At 64.0% G+C, this 22,280-nt stretch overlaps 1 protein-coding gene across 6 annotated transcripts in view; it reads right to left on the minus strand.

Annotated features, from left to right (window-relative positions):
* The window catches only part of KCNQ2 (potassium voltage-gated channel subfamily Q member 2), a 45,681-nt gene that overhangs the window by 6,912 nt on the left and 16,489 nt on the right, over positions 1–22,280 (minus strand). For 3 of the 6 annotated variants that reach the window (XM_045577277.1, XM_036425933.2, XM_036425926.2), the window contains exons 2-13: positions 17,462–17,552; positions 16,916–17,042; positions 16,477–16,652; positions 15,616–15,741; positions 15,375–15,485; positions 14,586–14,681; positions 11,162–11,256; positions 10,295–10,324; positions 7,485–7,553; positions 6,657–6,686; positions 3,399–3,452; positions 442–665 (exon numbers count right to left, since the gene is read on the minus strand). In XM_045577277.1, the coding sequence (XP_045433233.1) occupies positions 442–665; positions 3,399–3,452; positions 6,657–6,686; positions 7,485–7,553; positions 10,295–10,324; positions 11,162–11,256; positions 14,586–14,681; positions 15,375–15,485; positions 15,616–15,741; positions 16,477–16,652; positions 16,916–17,042; positions 17,462–17,552 (1,229 nt within the window). The remainder of the gene's footprint in view (positions 1–441; positions 666–3,398; positions 3,453–6,656; positions 6,687–7,484; positions 7,554–10,294; positions 10,325–11,161; positions 11,257–14,585; positions 14,682–15,374; positions 15,486–15,615; positions 15,742–16,476; positions 16,653–16,915; positions 17,043–17,461; positions 17,553–22,280) is intronic. The other 3 variants (XM_036425935.2, XM_036425930.2, XM_036425936.2) reach the window with 2 other exon arrangements.

Here is a 22,280-nt window from a genome sequence, read left to right on the forward strand (position 1 = left end):
AGCCCATATGCTCTTGACGCCACCTGTCCTCTCTCAGCAGCTTTGCCGGCCTCGGCCTGCGGGCATCACTGTGAGTGGACGGATGGAGGGCCAGAGTGGGGCATGTCCACACCCAGTATCGGGGGACACCGCTCAGCATGAAAAGAAACGTGTGCCAGAGGGCGCCCTGGGAACTGAGCCGGACACCCCAACAGAAGCCGCGGGCCCGCCCAAGCCGGGAGGAGGCGGGTGGGGCGGCGGGGGGGGGGGGGGGGGGGAGTGAACCCTCTGGGGAGGAAGTGTCCTGGCCACAGCGTGGGCGTGCCGGCGCCCCCGCATGGCTCGCTTTAGAATGGCTGATGTTGCGTGACGTGCTTTCACCTCGCTAAGCAGCGGCGGGCGAGCGGGCTGCCCTCGGGCGAGCCCTGGAAGGGCTGGGCGGGCGATGCAGACCTGACCCACCTTCTGAGTTCTGCCGTGACGCGGCGCCCTTGACCCGGAAGGCCTGCCGTGCGCGGCTGCGGTCCCCGAAGCTCCAGCTCTTGGGCACCTTGCTCGGACTGTCCTCCAGGCTCTGGTCGGCGCTGGGCGACCGCCTGATGGGCTGAGCCTGCGGGGACCCCTTCCCCTTGGCAGCCATACCTCGGGGGCTGGAGAAGACACGGTCTTTCAAACTGACCTTCTGACTGCTCCAGGACAGACGGACAGACACACAGAAAGAGACAGGAGGAGTCACTCTGGACAGCACACTGGCCCCCGTCAGCTCCTCTTAGCGGACATCCTCCCACGTGGACCGGACAGCTGCAGCCCAGACTCAGAGGAATGCCCTCTGGGCCGCTGCCCTAGCCTGGAGCCTGGGGGTCGGAGGTCACCAGGTCAATTCCACCAGCGAATCCGGGCTGGCTCAGGGGCTTGTCAGGGTTGTATGTTGCTTTGTCCACCACCAAAAGGGGCCCCGCTCTGTCCACACTGTCCAGCCAGGCCTCCCTCCCCACGGTGACACGCATAGCCAGACCAGTCCTCCAATGCCCAGTACCAGCGGCTTCTCCCTGGACCAGTGTGGGACCTGACCAGCCATAGGCTCGGCCTGCCCCTCCCCAGAGCCCCGGGGAGCAGGGAGGACACCACACAAGCATCCTGGGGGTGGTCCCTGTCCACCTCCCCCTGCCCTGGGCTGTCCAGGCTCCCCCCACCCCAGGCGCACGGGAGCTAACGGTCAGCTCCCGGAGGGTGGAGTGGGCCGGTCTGCTCTGCGGCCACTTGGCTGTCGAGCGCTGGCAGGGAGGGCGGCCAGGGCCGGCCAGCCGCACCCCACAGGCCTCCCTGCCCACACACCTAGTAACCGTGGCGATGGGTCTGACACTGAGTGTGCCTGGCTCCCATACCCAGGGCAGCAGCCAGGAGCCTGGCGGCCACTCCCTTCCCCCCCCTGGCAGTCTTCATGCGCTGGAGAGGACGGCAGGCTCTGGGGACTATTCCCTTGCTGCCCACGGCTTCCTGTGGGAACCACCACGCCTGCTAACCTCAGACATCCCCCCGGGTAGCCACCTCCCTCGGCCCCAACCAGACGCACAGCCTGGACGCACAGCCAGGCAGCGCCACCTGACTGGCCATGGAGAGGCAGCGCCTCTGGCCCCTGGCCTGGCTGGCGCCCTCCTCGCCCTGGCCCGCAGGCCGTGCACTAGGCCAGGGGTCTCTGCAGGCAGAACGGCGCAGAGGGCCCCAGGTGCGGAGCCCACTGCGGGCAGTCCCCCGGAGTGCCTGCAAGCACAAGGCCAGGAGTCAGCTTGCTCAGGACACTGGCCCCGAGCTGGTGGCCACTGCGGGCAGGCAGGGCCTGAGTGGGCAGGTGGGGACCGAGGCAGCCTGGGCCCCTGAACACATGACTCTTCTGTGTTCCTGTCCTAACCAAGGCTACCCGCTGGCCCAGGGAGAGCCCGAGCAGTGTGGCCCCCAGTCAGGAGAGCGGGGGACCCTGGCGGGACCTGCTGCCCAGGCAGCACAAGGGCCCCAGAAACTCAGCCCCCCCAAGGAGGGGGAGGAGCCTCCCCGGCCCCGCCTGGCCCCGCCGCCTGCTTAGACCCGAGGGTCCGGTGCTGGGAGTGTCACAGGGTGGACACCAGACCCCACCATCGTTGAGGCTCTGCGCCCCCAGCCACTTGATGCCACCCGGACCTGCCCCAACTCCAGATACCCAGTGCCAGCGGCCCTCCCTCCCTCCCTCCCAAGCCAAGGACAGATCCCGTGCACATGAGGGGCTTGAGGCTCTGGCACTTACATAGGCTGAGCACGTTCAGGAGAGCCTGGGAGAGAACACTGCACCCAGCACCCCTCCCTGCCCGCCATACCCAGGGCGGAAGTCTCAGTCGTGGGGCCAGCGGCAAGTTGGGATGGGCGGGTCAGAGGCCGCACAGTGGCGGGCCCGATGCCCAGGACGGAGGGACGTTTCTGACTCTGTGCAAGGCAGGACTGCACCCGGCTGGCCTCCTGGCCCTTCTGTCCCCACGCTGCCTGACGCAGCCGGCCTGAGGGAGCAGCCTGTGGCTAGACGCACCATGGACCCAGCTCCGGGCAAGCAGGACGCCTCTGCCCGCCCAGACCTCTCCCCTGGGGCTACATCATCCCACAAGCTCCCACGTCCGTGAGCACACAGGTAGCATGGACAGGTGGAGAAGGGTTTGGAGCATGCGCAGATGCAGAGGTGCAAGCATGCGGCCCCTGGGGCCTGATCCTGCTGCACGGCCCTCCGACGCCTGGGCACCCTGTGTGCTCCCTCGGCACCGACCACACGCACGGGACGACCAGTGAGTGGCTCCCACACCCGGCAGGAGGGAGACGGGGGTGCACTCTGAGCAAGCAGAAAGACGACAGTCTGCTCCGCCGCCTGACAGCGGACGAGGAGCACTGGGAGCAGCTGAGGTGCTCATGGTGTCAGGGGTGCGCCCTCCGCCGGCCGGGTCCAGTCTGCCCTCAACCAGGCCTGTGCGTGGAAGGGGAGCCATGGGCCTCTGGCTTTCTGGTATTTGGTGTGTGAGGACCACGGGAGCCGGCACACCCGGGACGGAGTGCCCGGCAGGCGGCCAGGTGGCCGGTGAGGGGGGCTGTCCTCAGGTGCCGAGCAGGGGTGCACACTGGCCCCAGAGAGGGGCTTCTGGAGCCTCAGGGTCCCGGGGCCAGCGAACTCTCTGGGTTCTCAGGCCCCTGGCCGGCCACTCCTGCTGGAAGCAGGGCTCCTTGGCTTAAGGAGAAAGCGTTTTGGAATCAGAGGGCGCCTCGCACTGCCCTAGCAGGCTGTGGGCCTCGCTGCCAATCGGAATTGGGGAGCCGGGCCTCTCCCGGCTCCTCTGGAAATCCTAACAAGCAGCGCTGGGAGCGGATGAGCCGTGCAGCAGGGCGTCCGTGCCATGCGTCCATGGTACCTAGAGCGTCCAGGGCAGCATCCGCACAGGCCCTCTCTGCACGTCCTGCCTTTACTGGAAACGAGGAGAGCACAGTTAGTCCCAGCAGGGCGCCTGGGCTCGGCAACTGGGCAGGCAAACTGAGGCACGTGACCGCCCCAGGGGTAGCTCTGGGCTGAGGGTCCACAGCCACAGAGCTTGTGTCTGAGCTAGGACCTTACGGAGGCTGCACGCCTGGAGAAGAAAACAGTCCCCTATTTTAGGAGAAAATAAAAAGTTCCGTTTTTCCCTCCAAAATGTCTTCTCCTTCCGGAGCCGGAGCTTGGGGTCACACCTTTGGGAAGATGAGTTATTTTGCTGCATTCACAAACAAAGACAATACCTGGGCTAAGACTTTGCAAAAGGCTTGCACTAGTGGACAGGGTTCTGGGAGGCACATGTTTTTAGGAGGAAAATGCGTAGTTTGGTTTCACAAACCAATCAGTAAGGTTTGCCGAGCCAAGCCAGCTGCCCAGTCAGAGGCCGCCTCTCCCTGGAGGAGGCTCAGGGGAAGAGGGTTGGGCACCAGGCCAGGGAGGGGAGCTGGGGTGTCCTCCATGGCCAGCGCCCAAGGACCTCCTGAAAGCCGGGAGGTATCTGCAACAGAACGCGCAAGAGAGCAACAAACCAGAACTGCAAGACCTCCTTGGCTTTCCCGGCGCCTCTCCCTCTTTCTCCACCTTCAAAGCTGCTGCTCCTGAGACAGCAGTTCTCAAACTGCGCACCCGAGGAACCCACCTGCGCCTGGTGGCCTCCGCTCCCAGGAGGAGGCTCAGCATCCACACACACATTCGTTTAAGCATCGGGGATGTCGACACCCCTCTCCACTCCCACATAGAGCAGCCACCGACCTCCTCTGAACCAGCAAGCCCGGCTCTCAGAGCCTCACGGGCCTCCCCATGCCCCCCAAGAAGGACCTGCGCGCCCCTGGCCGCCTCCCTGTGGGGCCTGCCAGGTACTTATCCCGGTGGGAGGCAGCTGGGCCCTGCTGCCTGGCAAGTGCTCTCACACGGGGCAAACCTCCCTGTGACTCAGTATCCCCAGACCCAGACCCCACCTGGCAGCTCCCAGAAGCCCCTTGAATTCGGGGCAAACATTCTCTCCCAGGGCACCCTCCCTGTCACACAGTCCATCAGAGCCCACTGACAGCTAGAGGCAGGGCCCTTAGCCAGAGCCTCCGGGGCCCAGGCAGCCCCCTCGGGCTCCCCCTGGTGGGAGCAGGGGGTGGCTCAGCTTCCAGCGGTGAAGGTCCCAGTTTGCTGCTGCGAACCTCCCGCTCAGCGCCTTCCCTGCAAGCATTTCAGGCCCCTCCGCCCGCACAGGCAGCTCTTTGCGGTCTGGCGGGCTGCCCACCCCCGGCCCAGAGCACTCGGGCGGCGGCGGCTGCTCGCTGGATGCAGGTCAGTGGGACCTGAACGGCGCACGTGGCCGTGGCTCCTGTGGGCCCTGCAGCCTCAGAGCCTACCAGAGCTGAGGACGGTGGGCTGCTGGCACCCCGATCCTGAGCCTGGGGTGTCAAGAACTCCGACTCTGCCTGTCCCTCTGAGGTCCAGGCTGGCTCTGGTGTTCCTGCTCATCAGCCAACCTGGCTGTCTCCTGTCTTAGAGCTTCCGCTTCAAGCCCAGGGAGGCCAGGCCCAGGAGGGAGGGAGACCCACCACAGACACTCACCAAGGCCCTGGACAGACACGCCTGTGACAAGGAGGGACCCGTGTGGACACGGGGCGAAGCACTGAGGGCAGGGTCTCCTCCCTGGACGGGGGGGGGGGGGAGGCAGTCAGAAATGGGAAGGGTCAGAGGGGGGGTCAGGGACACGCCCAGAGCAGCACCGCCTGAGGCCCCTGGCTGCCCCAGCCCCCAGCTCCAGCCTGTGCAGACGGCCTTGTCTGACCCACCACAGCTGTGGTGTGCCCGCCACGGGCCTGGGCTCCCTGAGCTGAGCGAGGGTCCTTGCGTCCACCCCTCCACCTGCACTTACGGAGCAGGATCGCTCCCACGGCCCCAGGCTCCCGGGACAAGTGCGGTGCAGAGCAGCTTCTTACACACCTGCTTCGGTGCCAGTACCTGGAGGATAGGTGTGCCACTCGGGGAGGCAAAGCCCTTGGTTCCCAGGAGGCGGGGCCGGGCTGGCCCTGGGGAGCTGCTGGGCAGGCAGGCAGGGACACAGGACACGTGGGAGGACGAGGACTGGCGAGGGCGGGGAGCCTATGCAGAGCCCGGCGGCGCCCGTGTCCTCACCTGGAGTCCTGCTCTCAGGGCCAGTGCCTCATCCCCAAAGACAGAGCGCGGGAAAGGGCCCCAGAGGGCAGTGCCAGACTAAAGGCACTGGGGCCAGAGTTCCAGATTGGGAGGGGCGGGCAGGGAGGAGAGAGAGAGAGAGAGAGGCTGAGACCGGAGTGCCGGAGGGGAGAACAGCCGGCTGTGGGCGTGGGAGCCCACAGGAAGCCCTCGCAGACACGGGGCAGAGGGCCGGTGGGCGAGGCACCGAGTCCGCCACCCACCGGTGCCGTGAGGCACAGACCGGCCCCACCCTGGCTGACCAGCTCCTGTCCAGAGCGTTTCCTCAGCCTCGGAGGGTCCCTGCGCGGCGGCCCTGTGGAGCTCAGGACAAGCACCGCCCACCCTCCCTCCAGGCACGGCGGGGACAGGGGGCTGCCACGGGGCTGGAGAGGGCGAGCGCAGCCAATCCTGTCTACCCCACCTGCAGCCAGCGCGCCACCGCCGCCCGGAGGGCACCGTGGGGAGCAGCAGGAGGGTGGTGCCTTGGGCCCCTGCAGTGAGTGCAGGGGGCGCGGGGCCACCCCGAGGCTGCAGCTCACGTGAAGCTGTGCTGTGGCCTGAGCTCTCTGCTGCACGAGGGAGACACGGGGCCACACCGTGTCCACCTGCACAGAGGTCACCCCCGCGCCCTCCTCAGGCCGGGCTCTCACCTGCTGAGAGCCTGCGCTAAAGGCACCCTTCCCATTCTCCCCAGAAGCTTCCAACCACCAGGATCTGCCGCTCGGCAGCGAAGACCCTCCCGAGTGGCCCTGCCCTGACCCCCAGCACTGCCCTGTGGGGCTGCTCGCCTGGGCGGGCCTCCTCCCAGAACCCCCCTCAGGGCTCGGCCTGCGCTCCCAGGGGCTCAGGACCCTGGTTTGGGGCCACACCTCCACCGGCATCACCGCCCAGCAGTCCGGGCACAGCCACGGAGCAGCCCGGGCGGCGCGGCATGCAGACACGGGAGTGGGCGCACACTGACCTGGGGGACGGCTCCGGCTGCGGCTCCTTCCTTCAAACAGAAGCAAGAGGACTGTCAGGGCCGACCCCGCCAGGCACACCCCGGGGCAGGAGGCCTCCCTCGGCACCACACCCCACCTGCCCTGCCCACAGCCCCCGCTCCTGAGCCCCGAGGAGGCGGGGCCTGGGAGAGGGTCGCTGCTCCAGGGCTCTCGCTTCCCCCAGAAGCCCCTCTCCACACTGCTGCTGCAGGAGGGCGGGCTGGGCCCCCAGGCCCGGAACCGCTCCCAGTCCCCCCAGCCCCCACACCCCCACACGGGGCCTCCCCCTCCACACCGGGCCTCTCCCTGAAGCGGTTCTTCCTCCCAAGTTACTGCCCTTCGCAATCTGGCCGGCCGACCCCCCGCGTCTCTGGAGCTGGCTTCTCTGCTCAGCAGCTCCTCCCCACCCACCTCCCCCGCATTCTGTAGCCAGCGACCAGCGGCCCGGCTTGTCTCCACCTGCTCACACGGCCCTTTCCCTGTCCCTCAAGAGGACACGCGTGACGGTTTAGGGCCTCGCTGCCCCAGAGCGGCCTTCACTTCCCCACAAGCTTTTCCCCAGCTCCCGCCCTCACAGGCCCCGCCACCCACGTCTCGGGGGAGGGGCCGCGCTGACCTGCAGCTGCTCTGCCCACTCAGAGCTCTTGACGTGGGCCCGGGCCCTCCTCCCCCCCTCACCCCTGGGTCAGGCCCGCGGACATCGCAGGCCTGTGGCCGGCCAGCCAGGTGTCCCGTCCCCGGGGGCAGCAGTGCCCGCGAGGAGCACGGGCACTCCAAGCCCGCCCCAGCCGCGCGGCAGCTCTGCTGACCTGAATGTGAGGCCGGATTTGCTCTTGAGGTTCCGCAGCAGCTCCAGCTGGTTGAGCGGGGGGATCAGTCTGAGGGAGAGAGGGCAGTGAGCTCGCCCGAGCCCGGGCACCGCCCAGATCCCGCCTCACCACAAGAGCAGGGCGGGCGGGCGGGCGCCGGCAGAAGCCCATCTGTGTGCTCTGGCCACACCTGTCCGGGGCCGTGGCCCTGGAGGCGGCCAGTGACCAGCATGCACTCAGAGGGAAGGGAGCAGGGCCCAGGCCGCGTCCCCGGAGACTCCGACCCCCGACCTCACGGAGCGGGTCGAGCAGGGCCCCGGGCGCAGGCAGGGTGGCCCTCCCGTCCCCTCCCGATCCCTGCACCCCCCAGGGCAGCACAGCCACGGACACAGCGCCCAGCAGACTGGGCTCCCGACCCTCTGCAAAGCCGGGCCAGGCGGGGTCTCGGGCAGCTTTGTGAGCTGTGAAGAGGCTGCTCGGACAGGGAGAGGCCTGGACAGCTGGCCTCGCTCCCTCCAGCCCCCTCCCCCAGACCCAGGCACACCACCAGACAGCTCATACCCCCACCGCCTGCTGGCCACAGGGCAGTCCAGCAGACTTCACACAGCCCTGCTTCACACCAGGGCCTACGCTGTGGGCCCAGGAGGTGCCTGGGGAGGTCCCAGGCCCCACAGTCCACCCTACTCTCAGCTCCTCACCACCTCCTCCCCCACATTTCCTCTCACTCTGTGTGACCCCAGGCTTCTTGCTCCTGATCCAGCCCCATAACTGACACCCCACTCACCCCTCAGCCTCTGAGTCCGGGTCCCTCCCCAAGACCAGGCTCCAAGACCCACTCCCAGCCCCAGCCCAGCCCTCTCCTCAGCCTCCACCCTCTGGACCCCAGGGCCCCTGACCCCACCCCTGCGACTGTGTCTGAGCCTCACCTCGGCAAGCTGGCTTGGCGTCCAGCCACACAGGGCTCACCCAGCCCTCCGCCCGCTCCTCCCGGCTGCTCCTCCCCTCCTACGCTTCCGCCTAGGCCTTCAGAGGCTGGCCCTTCAGGTGACGGCTCCTGTCACTCACCAGCAGAAAGGTCATGGATTCCACTGCACACTGGACTATGAGGGCTGCCCTGTATCTCTGGCTTCCCTCTGGCCCCTCACACTCCCCTCTGTCCAGTCACCCTCCTCCCCGGCCTGCCAGTCACGGCACAGCCAGAAACTTCAGCGCAGGATCTGCCGCTCGGCAGCGAAGACCCTCCCGAGTGGACCTGCCTTGACCCCCAGCACTGCCCTGTGGGACTGCTCACCTGGGCGGGCCTCCTCCCAGAATCCCCCTCAGGGCTCGGCCTGCGCTCCCAGGGGCTCAGGACCCTGGTTTGGGGCCACACCTCCACCGGCATCACCGCCCAGCAGTCTGGGCACCGCCCACGGAGCAGCCTGCCGCTCCCCCCCAACCCTTCCCTCCCCCCCCCGAGCCCTGCACGCCCCCCCCCCGAGCCCTGCACGCCCCCCCCTGCCTACAGCCCTGCACCCCCACAGCCCTGCACCCCCCGCCCCGCCCACAGCTCGGTCCCCCCCCCCCCCAGCCCTGCTCCATGGCATGCTGAGACCTGCTGGAGAAGACGGCCCTGGGAGCCTTTCCCTCCCCAGGACAGAACTGCCCCAGCCACGGCCCACAGGCCTGGAGCAGAGAGCGGATGGCCCCCTCACATGCAGGTCCAGGGTGAGGGACACAGCACAGGGGACGGGACTCAGGCGGGCAGGCTGTGGGCAGGAACACGCAGGCACCGCACACAGGGCCAGGCACACACGTCATCTCCGAGGGCAGCGGCCGTGAGGGTGGGTGCAGTGTGCGGACAGGAGTGGGCACATGCCAGGGGCATCTCCCAGGAGGCGCAGCGACTGGTCTGGGGGCCAGCCAGCTCCGGGCACTGGAGCCCGGAGGCCCCTGTGAGGTGGGGGGGGGGGCTCTGCAGAGCCCGGGGGATCTGAGCCGGCCAGGGGGCAATCGGGGAAATGCCCGGGCGGCCTGGAACCCCAGGAACCCTGGTCCCAGACGGGAGGACACGGCTCCCGCCGCACCTTCTCAGCGCGAAGCCTCGGGCTCACAGAGGCGATGCGACCGAGGGGCTCAGGGCCCCCCACCGTGGAGCCTGGCCCTGCCCGGCCCAGCGAGCCTCTCCCCTCGGGCTGCGGTTAACACCCAAGGAGGGGCCCCTGCAGGGCTGTGGACACCCCGCACTGCCCCACCCGCTCGCAGGAAGCTCGGAGTGCTGTGTGGGTGAAATTTCTCCCTTCGGGCAGGAGAGAGCCCAGTGCAGAGCAGACACAGCGATCCGGCAGGTTGGACGGACGCGGGCCGCTCCTCCCGGGGCTGTGTCTCCCTCTGTGGCAGCAAGAAGAAGGAGCGTGGGATCTACAGGGAGGGCTCAGGCCAGCTGCCCGGCCACCACGTGTGCAGTGGCCCCGAGTGGGACGAGGAGCCCAGTTTCAGCATGTCTGTCTGTGCGTACGTAGGCTCATGGGGTGGGTGGACCAGGGAGGGAGGGACCCAGCCACTGAGACAGGCAAGAAGCAGGACAAGGACAAGACTTGGGAGACAGATCCAACACAAGAAAGCAGCTGGGGAGGGGGCAGTTTTGAGGGAACGGGGAGGTGAGGAAAGTGCACCCCAGGCGTGGACACAGGGGGCAGGGCAGGCCCGGCCGGGCCCAGGCTGGGAGGGGTGCAGGGGCGTGGCGGGCGGCCACTGGCCTGCACACTGGGTGCCGTGACAGTCACACAGGGGACAGACCACACCACGCTTTCGTCCCATGCATGTCCTACCTGGAGGCCCCGTAGGTTTGAGCTTGTGAGCTTTCAAGTGTTTCACACACACGCAAGGGGAGAGAGTGGACATTTAAAAGAACGGGGTAAGGAAAAGAAAACGAAAACAGTCGAGGAGAGTGGGGAAACAACAGAACAGAGAAAATTAGCGGCGTTGTCGCCCGGCGGGGGGCACAGTGCCTGGCGCTGCAGGGCGGGCTGCTCCCAGGGGCAGCGGCAGCGGGGACAGCCTGTCCTGCCAGGCCAGCCTCTCAGGTGAGGGATCCATGGGCGCCAGCCCTGGGGCAGGCTTAGCTTCACCGCACAGGGCAGAGGGCAGGAGGCGTGGGCGGGCACCGGGCAGCCCCAGCCCCGCACAGACAAACCCTGGGCGGCCACTCCCGTCCGGGCTGCTCGCTGCTCTCGCCTGGAAAGCTTGGCCTGCGGGCAGCGCCCCGCCCAGCGTGCCTACCCAGGGCTTCCGCCCCTTTGGCCCAGCCAAGGGCGCCTGGGACCCCGGGGATATGTGTCTGCCCGTCCTAAAGCCTCGCTGTGTCAGGGGTCACCCTCTGCCGGTGCAGACCCCGTCCCCTGGAGCGTGGCGCTGCCCCTCGGGCGTGCCGAGCTCTCGGGGCCGTCCCCGCAGTGCCCGCGACACGTGGACCTGGCCAGGAGGCCAAGTGGGCGGACAGAGGTGGAAAGAAGCTGTGAGCTATGAAACAAAGCAAAATCAACAGCGAAATAACCACACACGGAACTCCATTTTGAAAAGTACATAAATTTTAAAGTAAAAAAGAAACAAAAATCAATAAAAATAATGAACATAAAAAGCAGGGGTTTCGAAACGATGGGTGAAGGCGGAGGAGCGTGATGGCGCGGCGGCGGTACCTGTACATGGGCACGGTGACCGTGCGCTCGTAGTACTGCCACGTGGAGTGCAGGTCCGTGCGCGCCAGGTTGGTGGCGTAGAACCTCCAGGCAGACTACGGGAGACACGACGGTCAACCACGAGGGCAGGGCCAGGGCGTGGGGACCACACGGCCCTGCCATCTCTCTGAGGGCATCAGGCACCTGTCCCTCCCCCACAGGCCCCGATTCACCCTGCAGATCGGAGGGCACCTCTGCCCGTCGCACTGGGGCTCCGGCGGCGGGGCTGGGGCAACCAGCAGGCTGCTCCTCTCCTCGTCAGTCTTACCTGACACCTGGCAGTTTACAGCCTGGTTTCGTGGTCACCTCCTGCCTCCCCAGTCCTGAAGGGACATACATGGCCCGTGTGACCTCAGGAGCTGGGAGGCAAGCAACACAGGCCTCTATCCTGCCAGCGTGTGGCCCACAGACAGTGGGGGGCGTCAAACTGAGCAGTGTGGGGTCCTGGCCTGCTGGCTAGATCGTCCTTGACCTGGCCTGGGTCTCCGTCCCCAACTTTCCTAAGTGTGGGGAAGTAACAAAAGTCCCCACCCAGCAGCAGTCAGTGCCCTCGTGATGGCCTGTGATCCTCACCACTCTCTGGTTCCACATCCTCATCACCTCAGAACCAACCACCCCATCCCCTTTAGCCATCTCCCGCACATCCCCGCCCCGGCACCCCGGGCCACAGCCTCCTGGTGCCACCAATGCAATCGCAGCGCAGGGCCTCTGGCGCTGGGCCCTTCACGCAGCGTGCCTCGTCCTTTCGGGGCTGATAAATCACATTCAGTGCGATGGGACCGCAGTTCCGTTATCCTCCATCTGCTGATGAGCACATGGCTGTTTCCACCTTTTGGCTGTTGTGAACAAGGCTGCTGCAAGCACTGGTGTGAACATTCCTCATTAAACACCCTTTCCAATCCCTTCGGGTGTGTACTTAAGTGTATACCAACTCAGCCTCAGTAGGATACAAAACTCTGCTGCTCTGCAGTCCCCCTCATGCTGTTACTGCTACAAATTACACCTTCATGCATTGTGTGCCCAGAAATGGAGATCAGTGATTATTGCTTTATGCATTTGTCTTTGAAATCATATTAAAAAAATGAGTCACAGCCCAAACATCTAATACTACTCGCTTCTGCTTGCCTCTGGTTACCTCTCCAGCTCACACGGCCTGAGTACTGACCAGCCTGAAGGATGCCTGTTAGCACTTCTTGTAGGCAAGTCTGTCAGTGACAGACTCCCTCGGCTCTTGTTTACCTGGGAATGTCTTCATTTCTCCTTCATTTCTGAAGGATAGTTTTGCCAGAAATATGAATCTTGTCTGACAGCATTTTTCCTTCAAGACTTTAAATATGTCATCCCACTGCCTGTGGCTCCCATAGTTTCTTTCTTTCTTTCTTTCTTTAATATATTTTATTGATTTTTTTTTTTTCTTACAGAGTGGGAGAGGGATAGAGAGTTAGAAACATCAATGAGAGAGAAACATCGATCAGCTGTCTCCCGCACTGCCTCCACTGGGGATGTGCCCACAACCAAGGTACATGCCCCTGACCGGAATCGAACCCGGAACCCTTCAGTCCACAGGCTGACGCTCCATCCACTGAGCCAAACCGGTTTCGGCTTCCATAGTTTCTGATGAGAAAACAGCTTTAGGGATTCTCACCCCTAAAGAGCCACTTCTCTTGCTACCTTCAGATGCTGTCTTTGTCTTTGGGTCTTAGCAGTTTGACCTCAAAGTGTCTTGTGGGTCTTTGTTTTACTCCTTGGAGTTCATTGAACTTCTTAGACGTGTCAATTCACAGCTTTCATCAAAGTTGGAAAGTTTTCAACCTTATTTCTTCAAAAAAAAATTATTTTATTTTTATTTATTTTTTATTTTTTTTGCCCCTTTCTTTCCCTCTCCTCTTATGCCTCATAACTTTTTGCTGAAAACAAGATGTCCTGGCCTGGCCAGCATGGGTTAGTGGTTGAGCATGAACCTATGACCAGGAGGTCATGGCTCGATTCCTGGTGAGGGCACAAGCCCAGGTTGCAGACTCTGTAGGGGGTGTGCAGGAGGCAGTGATCAATGATTCTCTCTCATCACTGATGTTTCTCTCTCTCTCTTCCTCTCCCTTCCTCTCTGAAATCAATAAAAGTATATTAAATTTTTAAAAAGAAAAGAAAAAGAAGCTGGATGTTCTGGATGCTGTAACAAAAAAACTTTTGGAAGTCAGATTCTGCCCCTCCTCAGCGTTTGTCGTTACTGCTTGCTGATTGTAGCTGTTTGTTTACTGACTTTCTTTTTTTTTTTTCTTTTTTTTTTTAATATATTTTATTGATTTTGTACAGAGAGGAAGGGATAGAGATAGAGAGTTAGAAACATCGATGAGGGAGAGTCATCGATCAGTTGCCTCTTGCACACCCCCTACTGGGGATATGCCCGCAACCAAGGTACATGCCCTTGACCGGAATCGAACCCGGGTCCCTTCAGTCCCCAAGCCGACGCTCTATCCATTGAGCTAAACCGGTCCCGGCATGTTTACTGACTTTCTAAATAATTTCAGACACGCAGTATTTTGCATTGTGTAGTGACTCAAGTCTCTGCTCCATTCGCTCAGTGGTCAGCTACTGCTTTAACAGAGGTTTCCTTAAACCCAAGGAACCAAAGAGGAAACAAAGACTCAGGCTCTGCCAATTGGCTCGGTGTTGGACACTCATTCAACATTTGGGGAGGCCACTTACAACTTGTATTAGCCTGTACTTCCTGTTCGCAAAGCCGAAGGTCTTTGAGGGGAAGGCTTGGGGTCTTCTCCAGTCACCTCTGACCTGCAGCCAGCCCTGGACATGTGTGTGGTCTCCTAGTTCCCGCATATACGGGGTCTTTCCAGAGTCCTAATCTCCCCATGTCTCCTTCCCAAACCTGGTTTTTCAGTCTGCCCATTGCCGGGCCCCAGTGCTGCAGCGAGCACACGTGCCTCTGAGTTTCCAGGTGAACAAAGTGAAGGCAGGAAGCTGCTGGGCATGAAGTGGCGCTGTGTCTAGCGGCGGGCGGGCTGTGTGAGGGTAGCACAGAGGTGGCTCAGCACTGGCTGCGTGAGTGCAGCCTCTGAACCGCGCGTGTGCGGGCCCGGTGAGACTGGCCCTGCCCACCAGGGCGCTGTGAGGAGCAGCTCGATGGCACCGGTGACAGCTGGCCTGGCCTGGGGCCGAGCAGGACAGCAGCCCACCAGCACAGCACCACCTGTGCTGCACTCGGACAGCCTTTGGCCTCTAACCTGGTTCTCAGCACGCGCTAACCAGCTCCTAGAGGGGCAAAGGCCTGTCCACCGACAGGGACCGCTCCAAGCAGGGCTTTGCTCCTGGACACAACGGACCAGATCGGGGGGCTCCACTGGTCCGAAGTGGGGGCCACCGCACTCACCTGGATCAGGCCTGCGGCAGGGTTCCGCCTCTTCTCAAAGTGCTTCTGCCGATGTTGCTCCTGAACTTTCAGGGCAAAGCCAGACCCCAAAATGCCCTGCAAGTCACTGGTGTCAGAAAGTGCCCCGGACCGCACTGCTCCACCCCACCCCACCCCACCCCACACCTGCCTCTTGGCTCCACCTCCCACCGTCTCAGTCCCTAATTCCCCGATGCCAGGCTGGGGGACACTGGGACTTGAGGTAAAGGACATGTCGGCCTGCAGGAGCATGGCAGTGCCCACACTGAGCACATCTGGGCCCAAAGGTTAATCATCCTTCCCTAACCTGCCCACACGGCAGCGAGGGCAGGCCAGGCTCTCCGAGGCTGCCTGCTACTGCCCTGCTGGCCGTGTGGCCCGGAGGCAGGTGGGCAGAACAGAGCCTTGCCCCTTCTGAGGAGAGGGGGTTTTGGTCCCCTGGAGACCCGACAAGGGAGCCACGTCATCCACAGCACTGATCCTGTTGGCCAGTTCCGCCAGGAGGAGCGGACAGTGGCCAACAGATATGGGGTCAGAAGCCACAGCTTGGGGACGCTGTGTCCTGGAAGCTACCGGGCCAGGCCCGAACAGCCCCACTTGGGTTCCCAGGAAGGGTGCCTCCGTGCACCTGAGCTGCCACAGAGCGCCGGAGGCCCTACGTGGAGCCCCACTCTTGCCCCAGGCTCCCCGGGGACAGGTGCCCACGGCAGCCTACAGCCGCCTTGGGAGCCCAGCACCCACTCCACCAAAGGCAGGACGGGGAGGACTCACGGCAGGAAGAGCAAAGAAGGAGACGCCAATGAGGGTGAATGTTGCCGCCAGGAGCCTCCCGTTCCAGGTCTGGGGGTACTTGTCCCCGTAGCCAATGGTCGTCAGGGTGATCTGCAGGACAGCGAGTCAGGTCACACGCCAAGCCTGGCAGTGGCCATACGGAGGGCACGCAGGAGGGTGCAGACGAGGGTCCCCAGGGAGCACATCCTCATTAAAGGACGAGCCCAGCGCGGGGACTCACCAGGCCCCACCAGAGCGCGTCTGCGTAGGTGTCGAAGTGGTCGTTCTCACCCTTCTCGGCCAAGTACACCAGAAACGAGGCCAGGATGAGGCACAGGAAGCCGATGTACCAGGCGGTGACCAGCTCCTGAAAGAGACAGCCACGTCACAGCACCTGGCCAGTGTCAGCCACCCCGCCCCCAAGAGCACCAGGCTGGTCCCCCAGGAGGCTGTGTCTCAGGGCTCCGGCAGTGGGTGCACAGTTCCCAGTGGGCTGGCCAGCAGCTCCCAGCCACATGGCCCCAGGCTCGGAGCAGACAACAGGGGTGGCTGTTTTCCTGGGTGTCCCCACACCTGTGCCCTGCACACCTGGGAGGACAGTGGCTAAGGACAGCCCAGCACACACATGTAGGCAGGTTTGGCAGTGTCCCAAGCAGCTGACAGGCCATCAGGCAAGAATGTTGGAACCTGACATCCTACCTCAACTTCCCTGAGCCTGGGGGGAGGCACCTGACTGCCTGCCACCCTTAAGGGGTCCAGCACCTCAGCACCTTGAGGGACCAACACCCTTGGTCCTCAGGGCTCAGACAGGAGGGAGGGTGGGTAGTGGGACATGGGAGCTTGGGAGCCGGCGGCCAGCACCGCTGGGTCCGCAGGGAGGGCGCCAGCTCCAGCTCGAGTGCTGTAGGCCCTGCCTGGAGCCCCGCTCTCATCCCACCAGCTGCAGCCTAAACGGGCAGTGACAGGTATCGATCCCAGCACTCCCACCCAGCCTCAGGCCAGTGGCTTCCGGCAGGGCCGACAGGCTGGGGCTGTGCGGGAAAGCCGGCCGAATTCCCAGGCTCCGTCCAGCCAGCCCTGCGCCCTCGCTGAGGCTGCGCACCTTGCTGTGGGCATAGACCACAGAGCCCAGGAGCTTCCAGGTGCCGCCACGCCGGTCCATGCGGATCATCCTGAGGATCTGCAGGAAGCGCAGGCTGCGGAGCGCGGACGTGGCGAAGACGTTGCCTTGGGAGCCGGCGGCCAGCACCGCAATGGAGGCAATGAGCACCATGATGTCTGCGGAGAGGGGGAGCTCGAGGCAGCTGTGCGTGGGGGACGGGACCCTCCGCCTGGGTTCCAGGAAGATGGACAGATGGACAGGCGTGCATGCAGAGCACCCGCCCAGTGTGGAGACTGACTATCATCCGCCAGCCCTGCCCTGGGCACGGCTGCCTGCGCCCGCCTTCCCGGCCGAGGTAACCAGGACCTCTGCGGGGCGTTCTCCTGGCTCCCCCACTCTCTCCAGAGCCCGTGTCCACCCTGCACCCACCAGGCCTCACCGATCACACAGAAGGGTTTCCGGGCGAACTTGAGCCGCCCTCTCCAGCCGCGGTACCGGCAGCAGCAGCCCGCGGCCCAGATCCGCACAAAATACTCCACGCCGAACACCACGATGGTTACAATTTCCTGCGGGGGAGGCGCAGCTGAGCCACCGCAGGGACTGCGGCAGCGGCCGGGGTGGCCCGGCTGAGCTGGTGTCATTGGGGCAGCCCCAGGAGAGGGCTGGGGTGGGAGGCCCCTCTGTCACTAACAGCAGCACCTCAATTACAGTGGTTGCCATAGCTTCGCCTCTGGCCCTCATGGGACTGCTATGAGCATCAATCCCCACCCTGCCCACAGCCATGTCTAACGGACACAGCCCACTTCTCCACGGCGGAGGGCGCCCGGTGGCCCTCAGGATCTGGGAGAGCGGGAGGTAGGGGCAGTGGGGCTGCCAGGCAGTGACGACACAGGGTGGGGACCAGGCCAGGTCAGGCTGGGGCTGGGTGCTGGGGAGAGGCAGGTGGGATGCCGGTCCGAGGCCAGCCCCTTCCCTGCAGGCTCACCAGGATGTAGAGCGCGCCTTCCGAGCTCTTCTCGTACTCTTTGATGGTGGAGAACACGGAGAGCACGAGGCAGGAGAACACCAGCAGGAACCTGGGTCAGCAGAGGCAGCGAAGGAGCCCGTGAGCCAGGACACAAAACAGAAGCCGGGGGAGCCCCCAGGCCCCATCCCATACTCGCCCCGGCCCCTCATCTGCCTGGCCAGCCTCAAACCCAGAGTCCCGCAGGCTGGACACGGAAGAACCGCGGCAGGACCCGCTGGCCTCAAAACACCACCTTCCTTGTTCCCGTGTCCTTCCCCAAGCCGAGCAGAAACCTTCCTGTCTTCCTGCAAACACTGACCTTCTCGCACAGCCAGCCCAGGACCCTTCCTGTTCTGGGGGCTCTTCCAAGTGGGGGTCCCGTCCACAGACTTCCGTGTGTTGGCTGCCCTGCGAGCTCCTGACTAACAGGCATCGGGAGCCATTGTGCAGGCAGTGTGGATGCCCGGGCCTCAACAAGAGTGCCCAGAGCCCCCAGAGCCCCCAGAGCACCCAGAGCCCTCAGAGCCCCCAGAGCACCCAGAGCACCCAGAGCCCCCAGAGCACCCAGAGCACCCAGAGCCCCCAGAGCACCCAGAGCCCCCAGAGCCCTCAGAGCCCCCAGAGCACCCAGAGCCCTCAGAGCCCTAAGAACACCCAGAGCACCCAGAGCCCTCAGAGCCCCCAGAGCACCCAGAGCACCCAGAGCCCCCAGAGCACCCAGAGCCCCCAGAGCCCTCAGAGCACCCAGAGCACCCAGAGCCCTCAGAGCACCCAGAGCACCCAGAGCCCTCAGAGCACCCAGAGCACCCAGAGCCCTCAGAGCCCTCAGAGCACCCAGAGCCCTCAGAGCACCCAGAGCCCCCAGAGCCCTCAGAGCACCCAGAGCCCTCAGAGCACCCAGAGCACCCAGAGCCCCCAGAGCACCCAGAGCCCCCAGAGCACCCAGAGCACCCAGAGCCCCCAGAGCCCCCAGAGCCCTCAGAGCCCCCAGAGCCCTCAGAGCCCCCAGAGCACCCAGAGCCCCCAGAGCACCCAGAGCCCCCAGAGCCCTCAGAGCCCCCAGAGCCCTCAGAGCACCCAGAGCACCCAGAGCCCCCAGAGCACCCAGAGCACCCAAGCCCTCAGAGCACCCAGAGCCCTCAGAGCACCCAGAGCCCCCAGAGCCTTCAGAGCACCCAGAGCCCTCAGAGCACCCAGAGCCCCCAGAGCACCCAGAGCACCCAGAGCCCCCAGAGCACCCAGAGCACCCAGAGCCCTCAGAGCCCCCAGAGCACCCAGAGCACCCAGAGCCTTCAGAGCACCCAGAGCACCCAGAGCCCTCAGAGCACCCAGAGCACCCAGAGCCCTCAGAGCACCCAGAGCACCCAGAGCCCTCAGAGCCCTAAGAGCACCCAGAGCCCTCAGAGCACCCAGAGCACCCAGAGCACCCAGAGCACCCAGAGCCCCCAGAGCACCCAGAGCCCCCAGAGTCCTAAGAGCCCCAGTGCACCTGCCAGAGCACCCAGAGCACCCAGAGCCCTCAGAGCACCCAGAGCACCCAGAGCCCCCAGAGCACCCAGAGCCCCCAGAGCCCTCAGAGCACCCAGAGCACCCAGAGCCCTCAGAGCCCTCAGAGCACCCAGAGCCCTCAGAGCACCCAGAGCCCCCAGAGCCCTCAGAGCACCCAGAGCACCCAGAGCCCTCAGAGCACCCAGAGCACCCAGAGCCTTCAGAGCACCCAGAGCACCCAGAGCCCCCAGAGCCCTCAGAGCCCCCAGAGCCCTCAGAGCCCCCAGAGCCCTCAGAGCCCTCAGAGCACCCAGAGCCCCCAGAGCCCTCAGAGCACCCAGAGCACCCAGAGCCCTCAGAGCACCCAGAGCCTTCAGAGCACCCAGAGCACCCAGAGCCCCCAGAGCCCTCAGAGCCCCCAGAGCCCTCAGAGCCCCCAGAGCACCCAGAGCCCCCAGAGCACCCAGAGCCCCCAGAGCCCTCAGAGCCCCCAGAGCCCTCAGAGCACCCAGAGCACCCAGAGCCCCCAGAGCACCCAGAGCACCCAGAGCCCTCAGAGCACCCAGAGCCCTCAGAGCACCCAGAGCCCCCAGAGCCTTCAGAGCACCCAGAGCCCTCAGAGCACCCAGAGCCCCCAGAGCACCCAGAGCACCCAGAGCCCCCAGAGCACCCAGAGCACCCAGAGCCCTCAGAGCCCTCAGAGCACCCAGAGCACCCAGAGCCTTCAGAGCACCCAGAGCCCTCAGAGCACCCAGAGCACCCAGAGCCCTCAGAGCACCCAGAGCACCCAGAGCCCTCAGAGCACCCAGAGCACCCAGAGCCCTCAGAGCACCCAGAGCACCCAGAGCCCTCAGAGCCCTAAGAGCACCCAGAGCCCTCAGAGCACCCAGAGCACCCAGAGCCCCCAGAGCCCCCAGAGCCCTCAGAGCCCCCAGAGCCCTCAGAGCCCCCAGAGCCCTCAGAGCCCTCAGAGCACCCAGAGCCCCCAGAGCCCTCAGAGCACCCAGAGCACCCAGAGCCCTCAGAGCACCCAGAGCACCCAGAGCCTTCAGAGCACCCAGAGCACCCAGAGCACCCAGAGCCCCCAGAGCCCCCAGAGCCCCCAGAGCCCCCAGAGCCCTCAGAGCCCCCAGAGCCCTCAGAGCCCCCAGAGCACCCAGAGCCCCCAGAGCACCCAGAGCCCCCAGAGCCCTCAGAGCCCCCAGAGCCCTCAGAGCACCCAGAGCCCCCAGAGCACCCAGAGCACCCAGAGCCCTCAGAGCACCCAGAGCCCTCAGAGCACCCAGAGCCCCCAGAGCCTTCAGAGCACCCAGAGCCCTCAGAGCACCCAGAGCCCCCAGAGCACCCAGAGCACCCAGAGCCCCCAGAGCACCCAGAGCACCCAGAGCCCTCAGAGCCCTCAGAGCACCCAGAGCACCCAGAGCCTTCAGAGCACCCAGAGCCCTCAGAGCACCCAGAGCACCCAGAGCCCTCAGAGCACCCAGAGCACCCAGAGCCCTCAGAGCACCCAGAGCACCCAGAGCCCTCAGAGCACCCAGAGCACCCAGAGCCCTCAGAGCCCTAAGAGCACCCAGAGCCCTCAGAGCACCCAGAGCACCCAGAGCCCCCAGAGCACCCAGAGCCCCCAGAGTCCTAAGAGCCCCAGTGCACCTGCCAGAGCACCCAGAGCACCCAGAGCCCTCAGAGCACCCAGAGCACCCAGAGCACCCAGAGCACCCAGAGCCCCCAGAGCACCCAGAGCACCCAGAGCCCTCAGAGCACCCAGAGCACCCAGAGCACCCAGAGCCCTCAGAGCACCCAGGGCACCCAGAGCACCCAGAGCACCCAGAGTCCTAAGAGCCCCAGTGCACCTGCCAGAGCAGGCAGGGAGGGTGGGTGGGTGCTCAAAGAGCAGAGTCTATGGTGGCTGAGGGCCTGCTCCAGGGCTCCACAGGCACAAAGCATAGCGCCTGGGACCCTGGACCAGGACCCCACACAGAATCCGTCCCACATGTCCTAACAACCTGGAGACCCCGTCTTCCCAGCGAGATGAGACCATGAGTGTCCCAGTGGGTGAAAGGGCTGTGATCCTCGGACCGATGCTACATTGTCCAACATGAGCATGGCCACAGCAACGCCCTCCCGGAACCAGCCTCACCCGGTCCTGCTAGTGCCCTACTGCTGGGCGTCTGCCTGACCCCAAGCCTGGCTGCCGCCAGCATGCCCTCCGCACCGATGTGAGAACAAACAAATCATCTTTTCTGTCAAAGAACAGTTTAGACAGCCGCCATTTTGGACTGCATGACTTGGCAGCTGCCATGTTGGCCGCATGGCTTGCAAATCCCCTGAAGACTGCCATCTTGAAAGAGCAAAAGCCAAGCCAATAACGACAGACTGTGCACCTGAGCTCCAATCAAGAGCGAGGGACAGGACACGTGCGCCAGGGGTTATAAATCCCGAGCAGAACGCCTGCTTGGTGTGTGCGCTTCCAGACCATGTGCACACCCTTCTGTGCAGAAGATGTTTGCCTTGCTGCCTGGCTCCTGAGTATGTTTTGTGTTCTACCAGCACCCCTAATTTGCAGGGGCTCACCTAATTTCTAACGATGTGGAGGCTCCACCACAGGGAAATTGGACCCCTCTGCTGAGAGGTTCGCTCCACTCCAAGTTGCAGCAGCCTTGGTGAGGAGGGACAGCCATTACTCCTGGGCCGACTATGAGTCAGCCAGCCATGCAGGAAGGGCCCAAGCAAGACCCGCGGCAATCATGAGCCAACATGGGATTGGACTGAGTACTACTTTGGTGATTGGGTGTCCTTGGAGGTCAGGCTGGGTTGTGCCTTGGACATAAAGCAAGTGCGGGGTTCTGATCTGTGGTTCCATTCTCTTGGGAGGGAAGCAGACAGAAGGATGAAGCAGATCTCGGGGAGCACAAGACACCTCCAACATGGGGGTTGCGTACATAGTCACAGGGGACGTGACGAGGCTGGGAAACAGAAATTCTAGGCCTAGGAAATACATTCCCCTGAATAGTCCATTGGGAGAAGGCAAGTTCCCGAACCAGGAACAAAGACATTGCTCTTGGTGTGAACTTTTAGTGTTGTGTGCACCCGTATGAGAGTGTGTGTTGATGTTTTATGTCTGTTTTTTGTTTAGTTTGTTTAAAGATGGGGATAATCCCACCTTGGGGGAGCCAAGTTGTGTGTGGTGGGCTTGAACCTGTGATAGAGATTGCAGTATGTCCCAGCAGCTGCCAAGAATCCTTATTCTTGCCGAAACCAGGTTGGCTCAGTGGATAGAGCGTCAGCCTGCGGACTGAAGGGTCCCAGGTTC

The sequence above is a fragment of the Pipistrellus kuhlii genome, unplaced genomic scaffold (genome assembly GCF_014108245.1).
Source record: "Pipistrellus kuhlii isolate mPipKuh1 unplaced genomic scaffold, mPipKuh1.p scaffold_m20_p_87, whole genome shotgun sequence".
Lineage (NCBI taxonomy): Eukaryota > Metazoa > Chordata > Mammalia > Chiroptera > Vespertilionidae > Pipistrellus > Pipistrellus kuhlii.